The 19,055-nt window shown below is 40.2% G+C and overlaps 1 protein-coding gene across 2 annotated transcripts in view; it reads left to right on the top strand.

The window, feature by feature from the left end:
* DST (dystonin) overlaps positions 1-19,055 on the top strand; it is a 674,592-nt gene that overhangs the window by 411,560 nt on the left and 243,977 nt on the right. For both annotated transcript variants that reach the window (XM_006893143.1, XM_006893142.1), the window contains one exon: positions 15,068-15,234. In XM_006893143.1, the coding sequence (XP_006893205.1) occupies positions 15,068-15,234 (167 nt within the window). The remainder of the gene's footprint in view (positions 1-15,067; positions 15,235-19,055) is intronic.

The raw sequence follows: 19,055 nt of genomic DNA, 5'->3' as shown, positions 1-19,055 counted from the left end.
CCTTTGAGCCGTGGTGCTGGAGAAGAGTATTGAGGGTAGCATGGACTGCTAGGAAAACAAACAGATGCATCCTGGAAAGGGTTAAACCAGGTGGCTTCCTGGAGGCAAGGATTCTGAGGCTCCGTCTAACATACTTTGGACATGTTTTAAGGAGGGACCAGTCCTTAGAGAGGGATATCATGCTTGGGAGGGTGGAGGGACAGCGGAGGAGGGGAAGGCCTTCTATGAGGTGGATTGATTCAGTGGCTGGGGTAATCAGGATTGGTGTATTGGAGACAGTGCGACTGGCACAGGACAGAGCAGTGTTTACAGCTGTTGTACATAGGGTCGCTATGAGTCGTAAGCGACTCGACGGCACATTACAACAACAACATTATTTCTCTTTCTCATTAGTCCTTTGTTTATCTGGGGTCTATTTATATGCCATACAAAATTGGAAATTGCCTTTTCTGTCTCACTGAAGAATGGAATTGATAATGTGTACTGGGATCGCCCTGATCTTGTTAGAAGTGTCAATATTGAGTCTTCCTATCTGTGAGCATGGTATAGTCTTCCATTTCTCTAGGTCTCTTTTTATTTCTTGAAGTAAAGTTTTGTGATTTCTTTGAATAGGTCTTTTGTGTTTCTAGTTAGATTGGTTCCTGAGTATTTAATCTTGTGATTAGCTCTTCTTATTGGTATTTCCTGTACAGTTCTGCACTGATCTTCCTTCCAACTTTTACTCGTTAGAGCCTTTGTCAAGGAGAAGAATCTTGAGAAGTGCCTCCTCCCCTGCTGTGTTCATTCCTTCAGCGTTTGTACTTTCCTATAAAGAGTATAATCTTTTATTTTTTTATTTACTCGAAATACTCGAAAGACACAAACTGTATTTTGCTAACTTACCCCCACCCTTGGTCCAGCTTTCTGAACTGATATTTTGTATCCTCTGTTGGAGGCCATTGGAGTTACTGTCACTGATTAATTGCCGTCCATGTGTGTCCTGTGCTCAGTTTCCATTCTGTAAAATGAGATAGTTCATTAACAGATTAAAAGTTCATTATGGACTGATTGTCAAGAGTCCCTATAGATCTGGTTGTCTTAAAGGAAAAATAATTTATAAGAACTTCTTGCAGAAAATAGAAACTTGATATTCATTGTAGGTCTTAGTTTCCTTGCTTATAATGTGGGTGATTCCACCACCCCTTTTTTATTAGTTTTGATGGTCAAATGAGGTGATAAAAGTGAATAGGACTTAATAACTATAACATGCTTTATATAGTTAATAACTTTCATTTCTATCTTCTGCTTGTGTAGAAAGAGGGGATCTCTCGTCATAATGTTCTGATTTGAAGATTTTTCTCTGTTTTCAGATTTTAATAGGCAGTCTATGTGAGCAGAATCGATTGCCTCCTTTTATTTCCCTGAAAACTCATATTCATTCATCATTTTATAAATTTTTTAGCAAATATTGAACATTTATTTTGCATCAGGCATCAGACATACTGATTGTACAGCTATATTCCCCTAATTCCATAGATAGTTTACAATTTTGTCAGCCTGTTAGGATAGAAGTATTCTGGAAGGAGTCAGTGCTTAACACTAGAGTGTGACCTTTTCCCTCCCCCCTTTTTTATTCATTGTTGCATTTTTCCCCCTCCCCCAACCCTTCCCACAAAGCACCCTTTGTTCCAAATTGCACTCACACATGTAATGCATAGTCATATATTTCTTTTGGACATTTCTTCCCCTCATCTGTTCTAATGCAGTGTTCATTATCTATCCACACTTTCTCCATTCCCTCCCCAGTTGCCCCATGTCTGTCTTATTTTTATAACAGTGGTTTTATGCAGTATTTGTCCTTGTGTGACTGAGATATTTCACTTAGCATAAGGTGCTTAAGGCTCCCTCATGTTGTGTAATGTTTTGCTATTTTACTTTTTCAGTGCTGGCAAGGTTGTGGAGAGATTGGAATTATTTTTAATTTTTTGGGGTGAGAAAAATTTATATTTAGAATTAGCCCGCTGGACTCAGTTTAGATGATCCCAATTTTGTTGGCAACATCCAAAGCATCATAATCAGGAGCAAGTCGAACATAGGCCTTCTTCTCTCCATCAGGCCTAATCAAAGTGTTGACCTTAGCCACATCGATGTCATAGAGCTTCTTTACAGCTTGTTTAATTTGGTGCTTGTTGGCCTTGACATCCACAATGAACACAAGTGTGTTGTTATCTTCTATCTTCTTCATAGCTGACTCAGTGGTCAGGGGAAATTTGATGATGGCATAGTGGTCAAGCTTGTTTCTCCTGTGGGCGCTGTTCTGGGGGTATTTGGGCTGCCTTCAGCGTCTCAGCGTCTTAGGCCTCTGGAAGGTGGGTGATGTGCGGATCTTCTTTTTTTTTTGGCTGTGGATGCCCTTCAGGACTGCCTTCTTGGCCTTTAATGCCTTTGCTTTGGCTTCAGTTTTGGGAGGGGCAGGGGCTTCCTTCTTAGCTTTCGGCGCCATCTTCGTAGAAAGGTGAGATTGGAATTCTTATTCACTGCTAGTGGGAATATAAAATGGTATAACCTTTGTGGAAGGCAGTCTGGAGTTTTCTCAAAAAGTTAGAAATAGAAAAACAATTTGAGCCATTCCATTCTTGGGAATATACCCTAAAGAAACCAGAGCCACAACTCAAATGTATGCACACCTGTATTTATTGCTACATTATTTACAATGGCAAAGAGATGGAAGCAACCCAACAACAAACAAACATCAACAATCAAAAAGAAAACTATGGTATATCCACACAGTGTGTGGATTTTTTTTTTAAACTCCTTAATAGGGGTAGTGGGAGTAGGTGTGTTGGAGACAGTAAGGTTGGCACAGGATAGAGCAGGATTTAGGGCTCTTATACATAGGGTCACTATGAGTCCCAAGTGACTCAGTAGCATATAACAGCAACAATAGAGATATCTTTCAAAGGATACTCAGAGTATCTCTCATAAAGCAAAAAAAGAAGCTGTCAGAGCAAATCAGACATGCCTAAGGGGGCGCGGGGAGACTGCTAAAATGTGTCTAATCTAATGAGATGACTCTCTGGATGGTGCAAATTGAAATACTCAGGCTGTTAGTGGAGGCAGCGGTTGCAACAATGTCCTCAGACCTAGCAATAATTGTGAGGATGTCCTGCTTATTACTCCTGCCCTACAGGAGGATACCAGGTAGTGTTTTTCCTGTTGTGTACATGGTTACTAAGAGTTGAAACCAATTCAGTGGCCCCTAACAATGCTAACAAGTAATGGTTGACTATTCGAACCTATTCAGAGGTGTCTTGAGAGGTCTGGTGATTTGATTCCAAAAGACCAGCTTTGAAAATACTGTGGAGTGTCTTTTTATTTTCTGGTACACCTTTTACTTTCTGCATTCACTATCAACTGGAACTGACTCTTTAGTAACTTATTTGGTTTGGATTTTGTCTGTCGTTGTTGTTGTGTGCCATCCAGACCCCTGCGACTCACAGCAACCCTATGTACGACAGCCCTAAACCCTGCTCTATCCTGTGCCAATCTTATTGTTTCTAACACACCTACCCCCATTGCCCAGACACTCACTCAATCCATCTCATTGAGGGTTTTCCTCTTCTGCACTGTCCCTCCACCCTCTCAAGCATGATATCCCTCTCAAAGGACTGGTCTCACCTTGAGATATGTCCAAAGTAGGTCAGACAAAGCTTCAGAATCCTTGCCTCCAAGAAGCAGCCTGGTATCACCCTGTCTAGGGTGTTTGTTCTCCTAGCAGTTCATAGTATATTCAACAGTCTTCTCCAGCCTAGATCAGGTGCACCATAGTCTCCTGAATGACGTCATTGTTCTTCAGTACTTTGGGAGGTCTCTGACAGCAGACTTCCCCATGACAATTTGTCTTTTAATTTTCTGGCTGCTGGTACACGAGTGTTAACTGTGGAGCCAAGCAAACGGTGGCTGTTAACAGCTGTGTTTTTTTTGTTTTTTTTTTTATATTGAGCTTCAATCCATATTCAAGGCTGCAGTCCTTGACCTTCTGCATCAAGTGCTTCAGGTTCTCCTCAGTTTCAGCAAGCTGGGTTGTGTCATCTGCATAACACAGATTGTTGATGAGTATTCCTCCATTCTTAATGCCACATTTCTTGTCATAGAGCCCAGCCTCCCAGATAATCTGTTCTGCATATAGATTGAAAAGGTATGAAGATAGGACACATCCCTGGCGTACACCCTTCCCAATTTGGAAAGAGTATACAGAGTTATTGTACCAAAAAAAGAATTGGTAGATACAGAAAAATTTCATGAAACGATGTATGAGCAAGAGCCTGTGGTAATGAAGGAAGAAGTTCAGACTGCTCTGAGGGAATTGGAAAGAAACGATGCCCCAGGAATTGATGGCATACCAGTTGACATATTTCAACAGACACTGTCCTCGGTGTGCTCACCAAGTTGTGCCAAGAAATATTGTGGACAACCACCTGGCCAACTGACTGGATGAGATCTATATTTGTTCTCATTCTAAAGAAAGGTGATCTGATAGAGTGTGGAAATTAATGAACAATATCATTGATATCACATGCAAGCAAGATTCTGCTGAAGATTATCCAGAAATGACTGGAACAGCATATCAGCAGAGAACTGCCTGAAGTGCAGGCTGGGTTTAGAAGAGATTGGGAGACTGTGGTAGTTGGAATATTATAGCTAATGTTAAGTGGATCTTGGCTGAAAGCAGAAAGCACCAGAGGTATGTCTGTGTTTCATTGACTACGCAAAGGCTTTTGACTGTGTGGGTCACAACAAACTGTGGCTAACTCTGAGAAGAAAGGGGATCCCAGAAACTTGATTGTGCTTGGGAGAAACCTGCAGTTGAACCAGGAGGCTCTTGTCAGAACAGAGCAAGGAAGCACTACATGGTTCAAACTGAGTTTTTGTCTAGTGAAGATAAGTTTTTTATCAACTCAGATCATGTATAAGCAGTGATTTTATCTTTTTTACACTGGTGTAGATTTCTGTGTATCAGCTGCTCTACTGATAAAGATTCTGAGATGCTCCAGTGTAAAGAATCTGGACCTTGGGGCTTAGGGTAAAGCTAGGCCCTTCACAGATGTGTAGATCTTTGCATGGCCTATATCTCTGCAGCCATTTCCCTAGTGGTGGGTATTCAGAAAGGAGGCTTTGCCCCTTGCATCAACCATGGCTACTAACACAAATAAATAATTAAGAGAACACTGCAAAAATTTATTTTTTATAAATGCCTAGGAGAAATTTCACTGTCAGAGATCTTTGTTTGGATGAGACTAGGTTTATTTCCTACTAGCGTGCTCTTAGAATTTAGGTAAATCATGCCATGTAGTTCAGTTTTAACATTTGCTAAAAAAATTTTAATTGTGATTTTAACAAAAGTTTACAGAGAATTTGTATTTTCAGTCATTCATTGTTGCACATTTTCCTCCCTGCCCAGTTCCCTTTCTTTTTTTCTTTTAATATTCATTCATTGTTGCACAAGTTCCTTAACATTTTTACCTTTGAAAGGAGGAAATCTGAGTGGACTTGTATAGAATAATGTTACCGTATTAAAAACATGAATAAGCTTTTAAGGGGTACGCTTCGCTGCCTTGGAGTTAGCTGCTCTTGTGTACTTAGTGCATGCCAGCACCATGACAGTGTCGGTAAAAATAGGGTGTTCCCAACGCCCAATTGTCTGGTGGCATTGACTTTGCTCAGTGGACTTTCCTATTCCCCGCCTCAGGTGACTAGCTCTGTGAAGCTGTTACAATTCATTTTAGTAGCATGTGGGTCATTTAGCGGTAAGCTGTGAATGAAATCAGAGTATGTATGAAATGAAAACTTTTGAATTGTCTTCTGTTATATTTTTGAATGCCATATACTTGAGCCAATTTAAGACTCTTTTTCAAGAGTGATCCAGAAGAGGCTTGACATTGGGTTCTCATTGGTGGATTTGTGTTTGCTGCTGGGTGATTTTGTGCAGTGCTTGGAGATTTTTGTTATTATTGGAAAGGGAAGTCACTGGAAAGAGATTACTTATCTAAAATAGCAGTCTTTTTAAGGAAATTTTTGTTTTAAATTTGAGCGAAGGTTTAGGTTTATTCGTTTTTGTGTACATTTATTAGTAGACATTTGATAGTATTAATTATACAGTGACAGAGTCTTAAGTGATAATTTAAAACTTGTACATAACAGATGAATGCTTTTTGCTGCTCTTTCATACTTCTTCTTTATTACTTTCTCCCTTCCTACCTTTTCCTCCTCTTCCTACCTCTTAATTACCAGATTGTTATTGACCACCTGTATGTGCCAGGTTGGGCAGAGAATGAGGAAACCATTTAAGGAGAGGAAGGGCAATAGGATAGAGAACACAGGATTTATACGATGTGACCTCAGGATAGAAGTGGAAGACTAGAGAGGTCAGCCAAGACAGAACTGGACCGCTGTGGCTGTAGAGTAAACCGCTGTGGCTGTAGAATAAATAAACAACAGGAACCAGGAAGTGGTAACAGGACAGCATTAGCCAGAGAGATCAGCTGTAAGTGGTTCTAATCCAGACAGTGAATTTTGTTCCAGAATACTCTCTGATGTCATTCTAGACATTTTGATATAAAAGATGATGTTTGGACTCACACTGGAGTCGAGAGGTAAATAGTTTAAACTAAAGAGATGAATTACCTCAATACAGTAGTATTTACAGTGAGACTAAGTATGCAAGAATCCAGTTATCTCTCGTCTCCTTAAAAAAAATAATCTTGGAACACTTAATATTAGTAGAGGCACTTGCTTCTTCCCTTTTGATTATGAGAAGCTAGCAGGTGAGCAAGTGAGTTTCCAGATGAATCAGCACACACAAGGAGGTTTCAAAAGAGTTGGATTTAGCCACAAGCTGCTCGGCAGCAGAAGGCTGGGCAGTCTGCTCCTGAGCGGTGGTGAGCTTCCCGGAGGGTCAGCTCTGGGTCACTTCTGACTCGACAGGACACAACTGCAACAACAACAACAATGCTTTCAGAAGTTCCAACGCTGATTTCTTGGGCTCTTAGATTGCAGAAGTAAAGCGCTCTGCTTGTCCTCAATGGCTCATTGTGGCCTCTTGCTCATCAGAGTGTGACTGAAATTGCCTGACCTTCTTCTCGGAGGCTGTTGACTAGATGGCCACTGTGAAACAGGAGTCATGTGATTTTACATCTCTGACCAAAGAGAAGCAGCCACGTGTTTGATTTTGCAACAGATTAACCTAGATGAATTGGAAGCAAGCCTCCTCCTGTCTTGTCCTCTTTTATCTCCTGTTAGTTTATGTTGTCCCAGCTGTATTCACCCGAGGGTGAATGAAAATATATGGAATAAAGCATCAGCAGTTAAGAGGTACTGTGGAAGAAGGATAGGTGAATATAGCAGAGTATGATTTGGGCTTTTTGTTGTTGTTGTTGTTGGTAGCTTTCCACTTATAAATGTACTTACATATTTATCATGGGCGCTCTGGTGATCTAGTGGTAAAGACTTGCAGTGCCAACACAGAGGCAAACCGTTTGGATCCACCAGCTGCTCTGTGGAAACGAGATGGGTGGTCCTCTTCTGTGCATTTTACAGCCTCTGAAAACCTGCTGGAGGGTCAGCTGTGAGTTGGTTCCAAAACCATTGCACACAACAACAGTATGTATTGATTTACTCATTCCTTCCTTCCAGGCTGATATTTTTCAGTCTTTTAATTTGTTTTTGAGCTGACTTACATGGAATGAAAAAGTAAAATAGAAGCAGTGCCTATATTCTCAAGTTAAAGCATCATGAATTGTGAAAATTATTTATGTGTTGGATAGATGGGATCTTTTGTTGCCTGCCATCTCCGCCCCCACCCCCCACCCGCTTCCGTCAAGTTGAGGTCAGCTCCTCGTGATCTTCTCTTTGGTTTCTGAGGCTGTCCGTCAAATCGGGAGTGCCCATCTCTCTCTCCTGGAACAGCTGTTGGATTCCCACACTGACCTTCAAGTTAGTAGGACGGCATGCTATGCACCAAACCACCAGGGCTCATCATCTCATCTCATTGCTGTTCAGCAAAAACTGACTAAGAGCGAACCCTCCTCTGGGCTTCTGAGAGGTTGATTGCTTGGGGAAAGCTGACTGATTCTAACCACCAGACAGCCATGGCCCTTGGGTTGGGAGCACAACTCCCTATGTTCTGCACTTTCATTGTTCTAAAAATATAGCCACCAGCCAGACTTCTGATTCAATGAGCTTGAAAGTCTTTCATCTCAATAGTTAGATTTTTTTTTTCCTGAGGGATTTGTTTTCTTTTCCATAGAAACAGTATTTTCAGAATCTATATTTGGAACCCACTTTCTTACATGACCAGGCACTTCTGGGGATGGTGTAGTGTTGAGTGTACTTTTAAGTATTTTTATAGACTAGAACTGTTCTCTGTGAGCCAGCTTTTGGTCAGGGCTTTGGAAAATATTTATATTTAAGATAAAATCTTGCAGCAGAATATTTTTTTCTTTTCTAATTTTGGTTTGAAATATCTTGGAAAAGAAACATACTTGATAGAGTCATAAAAGATGGGCCATCGTTTCCTGGTTTAGCTCTGCAGGAGTGACACTACATTCTAGGTGTGAATCCGTGAATACGAACGGACGTTGCCCCTGTGAAAGAAGTGAAAGGAACCTTTGGTTGCACAGTGGTTAAGTACTTTGCTGCTGACTCAAAGCTCTCCTCTGGGAGTAGAGACCCAGTAGTCCGTTCCTGGGCGAATACAGCCTTAGGACATCCGATGGGGCAGTGTGTTCAGTTTTACAGGGTGCCCTGTGTTGGAATCAACCTAGTGGCACATAGCAACAATAATTCAAGTGAAATGAAGATTTGTCATTCAGTATATACCTACTGGGGAGCGGGGGACACATGACAGTTGGGGAATTTTATTGTTAATTTGCTTACTTCCCCCCCGCAACCCTCTGTTAATTTGCTTTCATTAGTATAATGCCATTTTCATGTAGACGTTAACTAATTTGTAGTTGATACTAATAAAATAATGGAAGAGGCTAGAGAGCATTATGCTGAGAATAAATACGGAATCTCTTTTTACTGCATGTTGTAAAGATAGAAGGATACAAAGTAAGATACGGATAAAAGTCCAAAGGGTTATGGAGGGTGGGCAGAGAGACTGAGACTAGGGAGGGACAAGGTTGAAGAGTTTGGTGGGCAGAGGACATGCCTGAAGGAATTAGGATAGAACTTATGGGGACCTGAAAAGGCAGGGCGACAATAGGCATCAATCTGTATCATTTTAGGCCCATCATGATTAAAGACTAGATGAACTGTGGGTTGACAGTCAAAAGCATCATCCTTCAAAAAAAATCACAAGGTCATTACAAAGACAGGGGAGAAAGAAAAATACTAGAGTGGATGTAAGAAGAGACTGAAAATTGCACCAGAACGTTAAGAAGCCAAAACAAAGGGAAGCTGTGACGAAGAGATGAACAGAAGACTTCCAAGGGCAGCTCGAGAAGACAACAAAGTATTGAATTATTTCTACACATAGAGAATGAAAAGAATAATAAAACCAAAGGTTTGCAGACATTTTCACGTTCTCAATGAGTGACTAATGACAATAACCACAGTAATAAGCAAGCTAATCACATTCAGAAAGTACCTACTATATGCCAGTTGTTATACTGTGCTGATATTGTTGAAGGGAGCTCAGGTGACTGAACCTGTAGGCAGTGACTGGGAACCCAAAGGCTGCAGCTCTCTTGCAGTTCCAATCCACCAGAGACACTGAGAGAGAAAGGTAGGAAATCTCTTCCCGTGTGACTTGTCTTTTGACACTCATTGAAGGATCAGCTTTGAATTGGTTCTCATCTGATGGATGTGAGAGAGAAAATGTTCAATTGCTATAATACTGTGTTGTTGTTGGTTACTTTGAGTTGAGCATGACTCATAGCGACCCTATGAACAAACTGCCTGAAGCCCCTCTACAACTATCAACATTTATCAAAGTTCATAGAGTTTCTGGAGTCATGTTGTTTAGGAATTGGATGCCACTCCTACTTCCAACCTGCCCTAGTATGTTATTCCTATGTGCCATTGAGTCACCTGCAATATATAGCGACCCTATATACTGGAGCTCTGAACCCATCCCTGTCCTGAGCCAGCCTCACTAACTTGGACACACCAACCCCCGTTGCTCCAGTTACTGTATAAATCCATTTCATCTGGAGTCTTCCTCTGCTGTGCTGTCCATCCACCCTTCCAACCATGATGTCTTTCTCCAAGGACCAGTCTCTCCTGGCCACGTGGCCAAAGTAAGTGAGGCGGAGCTTCAAAATCCTAGTCCCCAAGGAGAGACTTGGTTTTACCCTCTCCAAGACAGACGTAGTTGTTTTCTTGGCAGACTGTGGTATGTTCAAGACACTCTTCTCTGGCACCACTACTCGAAGGCATCTATTATTCTTCTGTCTTTCTTAGTCATTGTCCAAGTCTCTGAAGCATGACAAGTAATTGAGAAAACCATGGCCTGGATTAGGTTTATCTTTGTATCTAGACTGACATCAACATGACAGCACATTTTTCCCAATGCAATTTGTCTTTTGATTTCCTGACTGCTGGTGTTAAGAGTGTTGAATGTGGATCCGAGCAAGCTTTAATTGTTAACAACCTTAATCTCGTCTCCATCTAATAAAGTACTGCCAATTTTCCCAGTGGTGAGAATTTTGTCGTCTTGATGTTGGGCTTCAATCCATATTGAAGACTATAGTCCTTGACATTTTGCAGCAGGTGCTTCAGGTCTTTTTCAGTTTCAGCAAGCAAGGCTGTGTCATCTGCATATCGTACATTATTAATGAATCTTTCTCCAATCTTGATGCCACACTCCTCCTCATAAAGCCCTGCTTCCCGAATGATCTGTTTTGCCTACAGATTGAAAAAGTATGGGGACAGTATGCATCCCTGACGCGCTACTTTCCAGCTTTTGAACCATGCAGTGTTTCCTTGCTCTGTTCTGAGGACTGCTTCATACAATAATAATTATTATCATAATTTTACAAGTTAGGAAATGGTCTATTAGAGTAGTTAAGAGCATGTAAGAGATGGAGATAAGAGTTAAACTCATGGAATATGCCAGCAATACCTTTCATTATTTCAGACTAGACTGTTTATTGGAAGTTGAGTAGAAAAGTTTTATTTGTTGTTGGATGTCTTCAAGTCCACTGTGACTCACTGCAACCCCATGAAAATCAGAAACTTCTGCTCAGAAGAATAGGCATGATACATGATATTTCTGCCCTGTCCTCCTCACCCACTCCCCATAAATGAAAGGAGAAAAAAAAAGGTCATTTTTATTTTATATACTATAAAATGTGTTAATGTACACAATTCTTTTCAAACTACAGAGATTAATGTAAGATTACTAGAGAAGATCATGAAAATGGATACATTGAACTGTGCTGTGAAATCCTAGCATTTTGTTCAGGGCTGTGGCTGCCCTGGTGCTCCACAGAACACGGCAGCGTCTGCTGGGGTCTGGAGAAACTGTGTGCTAGCGCCTTGCTGTGTTCTCTGACAAGTGATGTAATGAGGGAATGCCAGGCTTGGCAGAGATTTGAGTGCTGCAGGTCTTGGACTAAGCAGGCTACTGGCTGTTAGGGCAGCTGGGAGGAATAAAGGACCTTCTGTTTGGAGCTGAGCATGACCTCATGACAAAGACTTTCTTTAGTCTCAATTGGGTTTCTCTCTTTTTAAAAAAAAATAATTCTGTGTTTTCAGTTGTTTTGACTGCCCATTTTCATCTCTGATTTCTCTGTTGGACTGAAACATCTTTTGGTTAAAAGCTTGGTTGCTAGCAGAAAGTTCAGAAGTCTGAACTGACCAGCAGTTCCTAGGGAGAAAGACCTGGCAGTCTGCTGCCTTAAGGATTTACAGCCTTGGGCACCCTGTGGGACTGTGTGGGTCATCATGATGAGTTTAAATTGATGGCTAAAGGCTTAGGAAGACCTTCAAGACGGAAAAGAATCTGAAGTGTGACTTGTTTCTGTTGTTACTGTTGTCTGCCTTTGCTCTGTCTCTTTTATTGTTTCTACCTCATTGTATAGATGAAGTAGTCAACTTATAATCATAAAGGACTATTAAGGAGCCCTAGGGAGCTCTGGAAGCCTAGTGGTCAGAAGCTGTGCTGCAATCCCAAGGGCATGCTGTTTGAATCCACCAGCTATCCACAGGAGAAGGATGGGCAATCTCCTCCTGAGATTAACTGCTTCACTGTAGGGTTAGCCGTGGGTCATTTCAATTCAACAGTAAGCAACAACAGTGATACAGGACATAAGGGATGAACTTCTGACTGAAAAATCGACAGTTCAAACCTCTGAACCACCAACTGCTTACGAGAAAGATAAGGCAATCAGCTTTCTTAACCATTGTGGTTATGGTTTGATGTCACCAAGGACGACTCATAGTGACCTTGTGAACAGCGAACCTGAAATTTGCTATCCTGTATCGTCTTCATCATCTCTGAAACCCTGCAGCTGAAGTCACAGTGTGGGTCTATCTCGGAGGGGAGTTTTCCTCTTCATTGTTGACCTTCCTTCTTTCCAAGCATAATGTCCCTTTCCAAGGAATAACCTTGCCTAGCTACATATGAAAGATGAAGTTTTGTCATCCTTGCCTCCAAGGAGCACTCTTGGACACACCCTTTCCAGGACATATGTGTTTGTTCTTTTGGCAGCACATGGAATATTCAGTACTCTTTTCAGAGTACTCTTTTCAGAGTAAGAGATGATTGAAAGACTAGGATCTGAATCAAGAGCACCTCAGTCCTCAAACTGACATCATTGCTCTTCAGTATTTAGGAATGTTCTCTGCCAGTGGATTTGCCAAATATAATACATCTCCTGATTTCTTGACTGCTGATACTAGGTGTTGATTGTTGATCCTAGAAAGATTAAATCATTGGCAGCTTCAGTCTTTTCACCTCCTCTTATAATGTTGACTATTGGGCCTGTGGTGAGAATCTTTGTATTCTTTTTTTGTTGTTGTTGTTTTTTCTATAATTATATTTTATTAATTTTCATAAACATTTACAGAGATTTTGGGCTTCCACTCATTCATTGTTGCACTATTCTCTCTACCCTCCTCCCAGTTTGTTCTTGTCCAAATGCCACAGTGCTTGTCAAAGCCAGTTCTGATTAATCTTCTTTGTCAGTGTATCCTTTGCCATTCCCTATCACTCCTCCCTGAGAGAGACTTCACCCTGAGTCATAAGGAAAAGGGGACGGCGTATTCTCTTAGCTACTTCCTGCTGAAAAGGGACGCTGTGGGTTTCAGGGTGAAGATCTTTGTATTCTTGATGCTGAGATGTAATCCATGCTGAAGGCTGTAGTCCTTGATCTTCTGCAGCAAGCACTTAATATGCTGCACAATTTCAGCAAGCAAAGTTGCCATTTGTATAACACATATTGTTGATGAGTCTTCCTCCAATCCTGAAGCCACACTCCTCTTCATAGAGTCTGGTTTCAAGAATTATTTGTTCAGCATGCAGATTGAATAGGTTTAGAGAAAAGATACAACACTGATGCACACCCTTCCTGATCTTAATCCATGCAGTGTCTGCCTCTTGGTCTAGGTACAGATTCCATATGAGCATAATTAAATTTTACCACTTAGGAACTCTTATGTGGCATTTCTACTCTATCGGTCCTACAGGATTGCTCTGCGTTATTATTAGCTTGATGGCAGTGGGGTTTGGTGTGAGGCTAGGGTCCTAGTAGCCTATATCATGACTTTTTTTCCTGTTAAAAAATGATGTATACTTCTTCTGTCTTATCTCTAATCTCTTATTCTTATCTTGGTTTACTACCTATCTTTTTTGATCTCTTAACTTTGCATCCTTCACTGATTAAGGGAACAGTTGTTTGTATTAATCTGAGCTTTGGTATTCCTGTAAAATTCTTGGTAAAGTCACTTTGTGATTTAATATTGTGCCATCGAGTTGGAACCGACCCATAGCTGACCCTCTAGTGGGTTTTAAGTGATAGTTAATTGCATAGGAAGAGATTGCCCATCTCTCTCCCATGCAGTAGCTGGTGTATTTAAACCACTTGCCTTGGGCAGTGCAATTCCTTACTACTAAACCACCAGAGCTCCATATGTGCAAATTGGTAGGACTTTTACAAAGAGACTCTACTGGAAAAATGTCAATCTTGTGAACTGGTGACTTGCTTTACAGTTACTCATGGAAGAGTTTTAGAACACTGAGTAAAAACATGTAAAGTTTAGGAGGCATCAGTTGATAATTGGCTTCATGTTGAGCAAGCTGAGAATGGATTAATGAGAAAATGAGAGGCTTTAAGCCAAATTATTTTGTAATGTAGTTAATAGAAGGAGGTGTTCCTTCCTATCTGCCCCCTATCTTGTTCTTTACAAAGAATACCTGTGGATTGAATTCTGCTCTGCAGCTGGTTGTTAGATACTGTTAAGCGGGAACCAACTCACAGTTAACTCCCACTCTGGTTTTCAAAGGCAGTAAATTGTTTGGGACTTGACTGCCCATCTGTGTCTTGTAGAGCTGCTGGTGGATTCGAAGCATGTGCCTTAGGGTTGACAACACAGCGCCTAACTACCAGGTCACCGGGGTCCCTTCTGCAGGTGGTAGTGTGATTGAATTTATAGGTTTTACTCTTGATCTAGTTCAGCTTCAGTGAAATGTTTGCTTGTTGCATGAGATCTGATTAGCAAAGAGGAACAGAACACTTTCAATGCAATAAATGTTGATTTAGTGAAAAAAAATGAGACACTTTTCACGTGGAGCCCAACTTTTCAACCTTTTAATTAGCCTTCTTGAGCCTGAATTTTCCTATATGTAACGTGGAGGGAATGCATTTGGCTTACAAGTGAGCATTTATAAGGATTACATAAAATAGTACTTGTTCAATGCTTGGCACATCGTATGTTCTTTGACTTTAGGTAATAGTAGGTACTATAGGTAATGTGACTTTTAAGTAAATTGGAAAGAAGTCTAGATAAATGGCCATATTAGGTAGTCTGACCTTGCTTCCTTCCTTCCTTCCTAATGCTATATAACCTTTTGTGTTCTGTTTAGATATCTGATATCCATGTTACTGGGGAGTCAGAGGATATGTCTGCAAAAGAGAGGCTGCTTCTCTGGACACAGCAGGCAACGGAGGGTTATTCTGGGATACGGTGTGAAAATTTCACTACCTGCTGGAGAGATGGAAAACTATTTAATGCCATCATTCATAAATACAGGTATGAAATGTTTGGATCTTCTTCCTTTGGCCATATACAAAATGTATTTCTTTTCATTAAATAACTTAAAATAACCTTTTATTTCTTTAGAGGCAATACATGTTCATGGCAAACGATATAAAAATGCAAACAAGTAAAAATAAAATAAAAAGTATTACATTCACATCACTCCAGGATCATCATTTTAAACTTCAGTGCACATACACAGACACATATATAGCCATAAAGTGTCGTTGAGCTTTGCCACATACTAAGCACTGATACGTAGATCTTTCGTCAAACAAGCAAGACTGTGTTTATAGGAAGTTGGTGAATATTTCAGATTATAACTTCAAAATCATAAACCATAAACCTCGTCAGCTTTAGGAAAAGTTGGTTTTAGCAATAGTTGTTTATTGGTATGGTAAACATTTACCCAGTGAGAATTATCAAAGACAAGAAATAAACCATCATTAATACTTGCATGCCACTTAATAGGTGCCACACTCCCAAACAATTCATATATGTTAATATAATCGTCACACAGCAGTGGCCTAGTGGTAAGAAGCTGCGCTGCAGTTCCAGAGGTATGAGTTTCAAATCCACCAGCTTTGTGGGGAGAAGAATAGGCAGTCTCGTCCTGTGCAATTAACTGCTTTTGAAAATCCACTGGAGGGTCAGCCAAGGGTCTGTTCTGACTAAATAGTACACAATAACAACAATCCTCACGGCTGCCCGAAATGTTATTGTCATCCCTCATCAACGGAAACTGAAGCTTACAATGTTGTTGTTGTTAAGTGCCATCGAGTTGCAGGCGACTCATAGCGACCCTATGAAGGAGAGTCCTTGACGCTTGGGTGCCTTTCATCCTCTCTCCAGGTTCATAGGGTTTCTGGAGCCAAGCTATTATGGAAGTGGATACCACTCCTCCTTCCACGCTTGTTTAATCGGGGAGCTCCACCCCACTCTCAGTCCGCATTGGGTAGCCAACCTTTAACGCATTTGACACATCCGTGTCACAGTGTTCAGCCTCACAGCAACCACAAGTGACCGTGGGACGGCAACTTGTATACCAGGGCTATACGACCTAGAGGAATGTCTGAACAAAAACAGTGAAAGACTGGCTTTCAATAAATAATTAAAATTACATGGCCAGCAAAGGCTGGAGTTGAAATTCAGACCTAGGCCATCTGGCTCTTTAGTCTGTGATCTTCTTGCATATAAGAAGCTAAATTTATTTTTTCAGGAAATATTTCTTGGAAGTGCTTTACTTCTTGACCTCAAGAATTATTATTTTTTAAAAATAATTTTCTCCTAAAGAGTTGAATGCATATCTAAATAAACTAAGATGAAGCTATCAACTCATCACACAGAGTAGCTTATTTGATTACAGTAAAAATAATTGCGTAGGAATGGTTACTGTTTTGATAGCTTCTAATTAGGAGGTTCTGTGTTACGTGCTTTACATGTAATCATCTCATTCAAATCTCCCAATAGCGTCATGAAGTAGAAACTGCTAATGTCCTAATCTTACAGAAAAAGAACCTGCGATTTACCCCAAATGACACTACAAATCTCAAATTCGGACCAAGCCCCTTGTACCTGATATCTGTCTCCCTTTTGTCTTCTCATTTCTCTTGCTGCTGTTTCCTGTTGTCCCTATTATTTTTGTTCTCTCCCCTTTAGAAATTTCAGCATATATAAAATGACATCTAATAAATCACCCCTTGTCCCTACTTTTATGCAGAAATTAAAAAGCAAACAAAGATCAACCTACTTGTACATTTGTTCAGAAAAAAAAGTACAAAATCTTCTTGAGTGAGAGTGTGCCAGCATTGCTAGTCACTAAAACATTACCATCAGTCCATTACATATGCGAGCCATCAGGAGGCTGTATTGCTGGACATGTTTTGTTTTTTTTACTTGAGGTAATATAATCTTCTTGACCTCTAAGTAAAAATATTTACACTGTTGTAAATGAAGGATTTATATACTGATGCAACTTTTGTGGTGTGCTCTGCTTTTCTCTTTGAAGTTTCTTAGCTAGAAGCAAAACAATGAAAAAGCCAGTTTTTCTTCTAGAACAATGTGCCTTTAAGAACAGTGTCTTCAGGCATTATCTCAGCAGCACACATGAAGGATTCTAAGTACAAAATGCTGTATGCATGCTGTGTATTTTCTCTTGTGAATCTTCAGTAAAGTCAGGATATGTGTCAGAGATGCAAATATTTCTTAGGGACGTTTGGTGTGATAGGTTATATTGTTTTAGGAGAGATTTTGGACTTTGTGAATAGTCTGTGTTTTGCAGTTTTATTTTGATGGAGTCATCTTTTTTAAAGTGGTACTTAGCTTTGATCTTTGGTTTCTCTAATAAGCTTTGTTTCCTTTGTTAGCGTTTAATGATAAAAATGCTACCAGGTTTAAAGGCATACACAATTTCTTTGTTGTTGAAGTTTTGTTAAATTATTCTTTAACTTGTAAAACTTTGACTGTGGTTTCTTTCATTATAAAAAAAACCTTTCAACTCTATTTTTGTGTTTAAATCCCCAGGCCTTTGTTTCTAATAGCAACTGAGGATTTTCGCTTGTAAGAATTAATTGCATTAATTTGACCTGCATACATTTCCCACTGTTGACTATCTTTATTTACATATAAGTCTAAAGAGACAAAGTTATAAAAAACTGAAAAGTCATTGTAAGCGGATTTTTTTGTTACTCCTTGTTAGGGGCTGTGAGTCTGCTTTTACTCATAGCAACCCTATGAACAATAAATTTTAACTCTATGCTATCCTATGCTGTCCTTATCTTCACTGATATACTTGAATGTGCTGGTACAGTCACTGTGTCAATCCTTCCCATTGAGGATCTTCCTCTCTTTCACTGACCCTCCACCTTTCCAAGCCTGATGTCCTTTCTGACGACCATCCCCTCCTTAAATGCTCAAAATACGTGGGACGAACCTTTTCTCCAAGGAGCACCCAGGCTCCACTTTCTCCAAGACATTTCACATTTAGTCAGTATTGTCTTTTTTTTTTAAATTCATTGTTGCACATTTACTTCCTCCTCTCCCTCTTGCCCAGTCCACTCTGCAATACACCTTGTTCCAAATTGTTGCCATATGTATAATGCTTAATCCTATATGCCTTTCAGACAGTTCTTTGCTCATCTGTTCTAATTGGGTGTTCATTAACTATCCACTCTTTTCCTATTCTTTCCCTCCCCATCCCTACTTGATAACAACAATGCTACATAATATTCTTTTCTTTTATGCCTGAGGTGTTTCACTCGTCTTAATATCCTATAGGCTCCTCCATGTCTATAGGCTCCTCCATGTCGTGTAATGTTTTATGAGTTCATTGTTCTTCAGTGCTGTATAATATTCTACTGTGTGAATGTATCATAGTTTTTCTATCCATTCATTTGATCCGCTTCTGTCTCTTTTGTCTTGTGAATAACACAGCAGTAAACATAGGTGTGCATGCATCTGCTTGAGTCCTGGCTTTACTTTCTTTAACGTATATTCCCAGTGAAATTGCTGGATCAAATGGTATTTCTATTTACAACTTTTTTGAGACAGTGCCAGACTACCTTCCATAGTGGTTGTACCATTTTATACTCGCATTATCAGTGAATAAGAGTTCCAACCTCTCCACAAACTTGCCAGCATTTGTTGTGCTGTTGAACTTTGCTGTTGTTGCTGTGGTGAGAGGATATCTCATAGTTGTTTTGATTTGTATCTCTCTAATATCTAGGGACTTTGAACATCTTCATGTGTTTGTTTGCCATCTGAATGTCTTCTTTGGTGAAGTGTTTATTCATATCCTGTGCCTATTTTGTGATTGA

Source organism: Elephantulus edwardii, unplaced genomic scaffold, assembly GCF_000299155.1.
Source record: "Elephantulus edwardii isolate Elephantulus edwardi_28Jun2011 unplaced genomic scaffold, EleEdw1.0 scaffold00124, whole genome shotgun sequence".
NCBI classification, from domain to species: Eukaryota; Metazoa; Chordata; class Mammalia; order Macroscelidea; family Macroscelididae; genus Elephantulus; species Elephantulus edwardii.
Note: the sequence above shows the minus strand (reverse complement) of the source record. Positions and strands in the feature narration are given on the sequence as shown.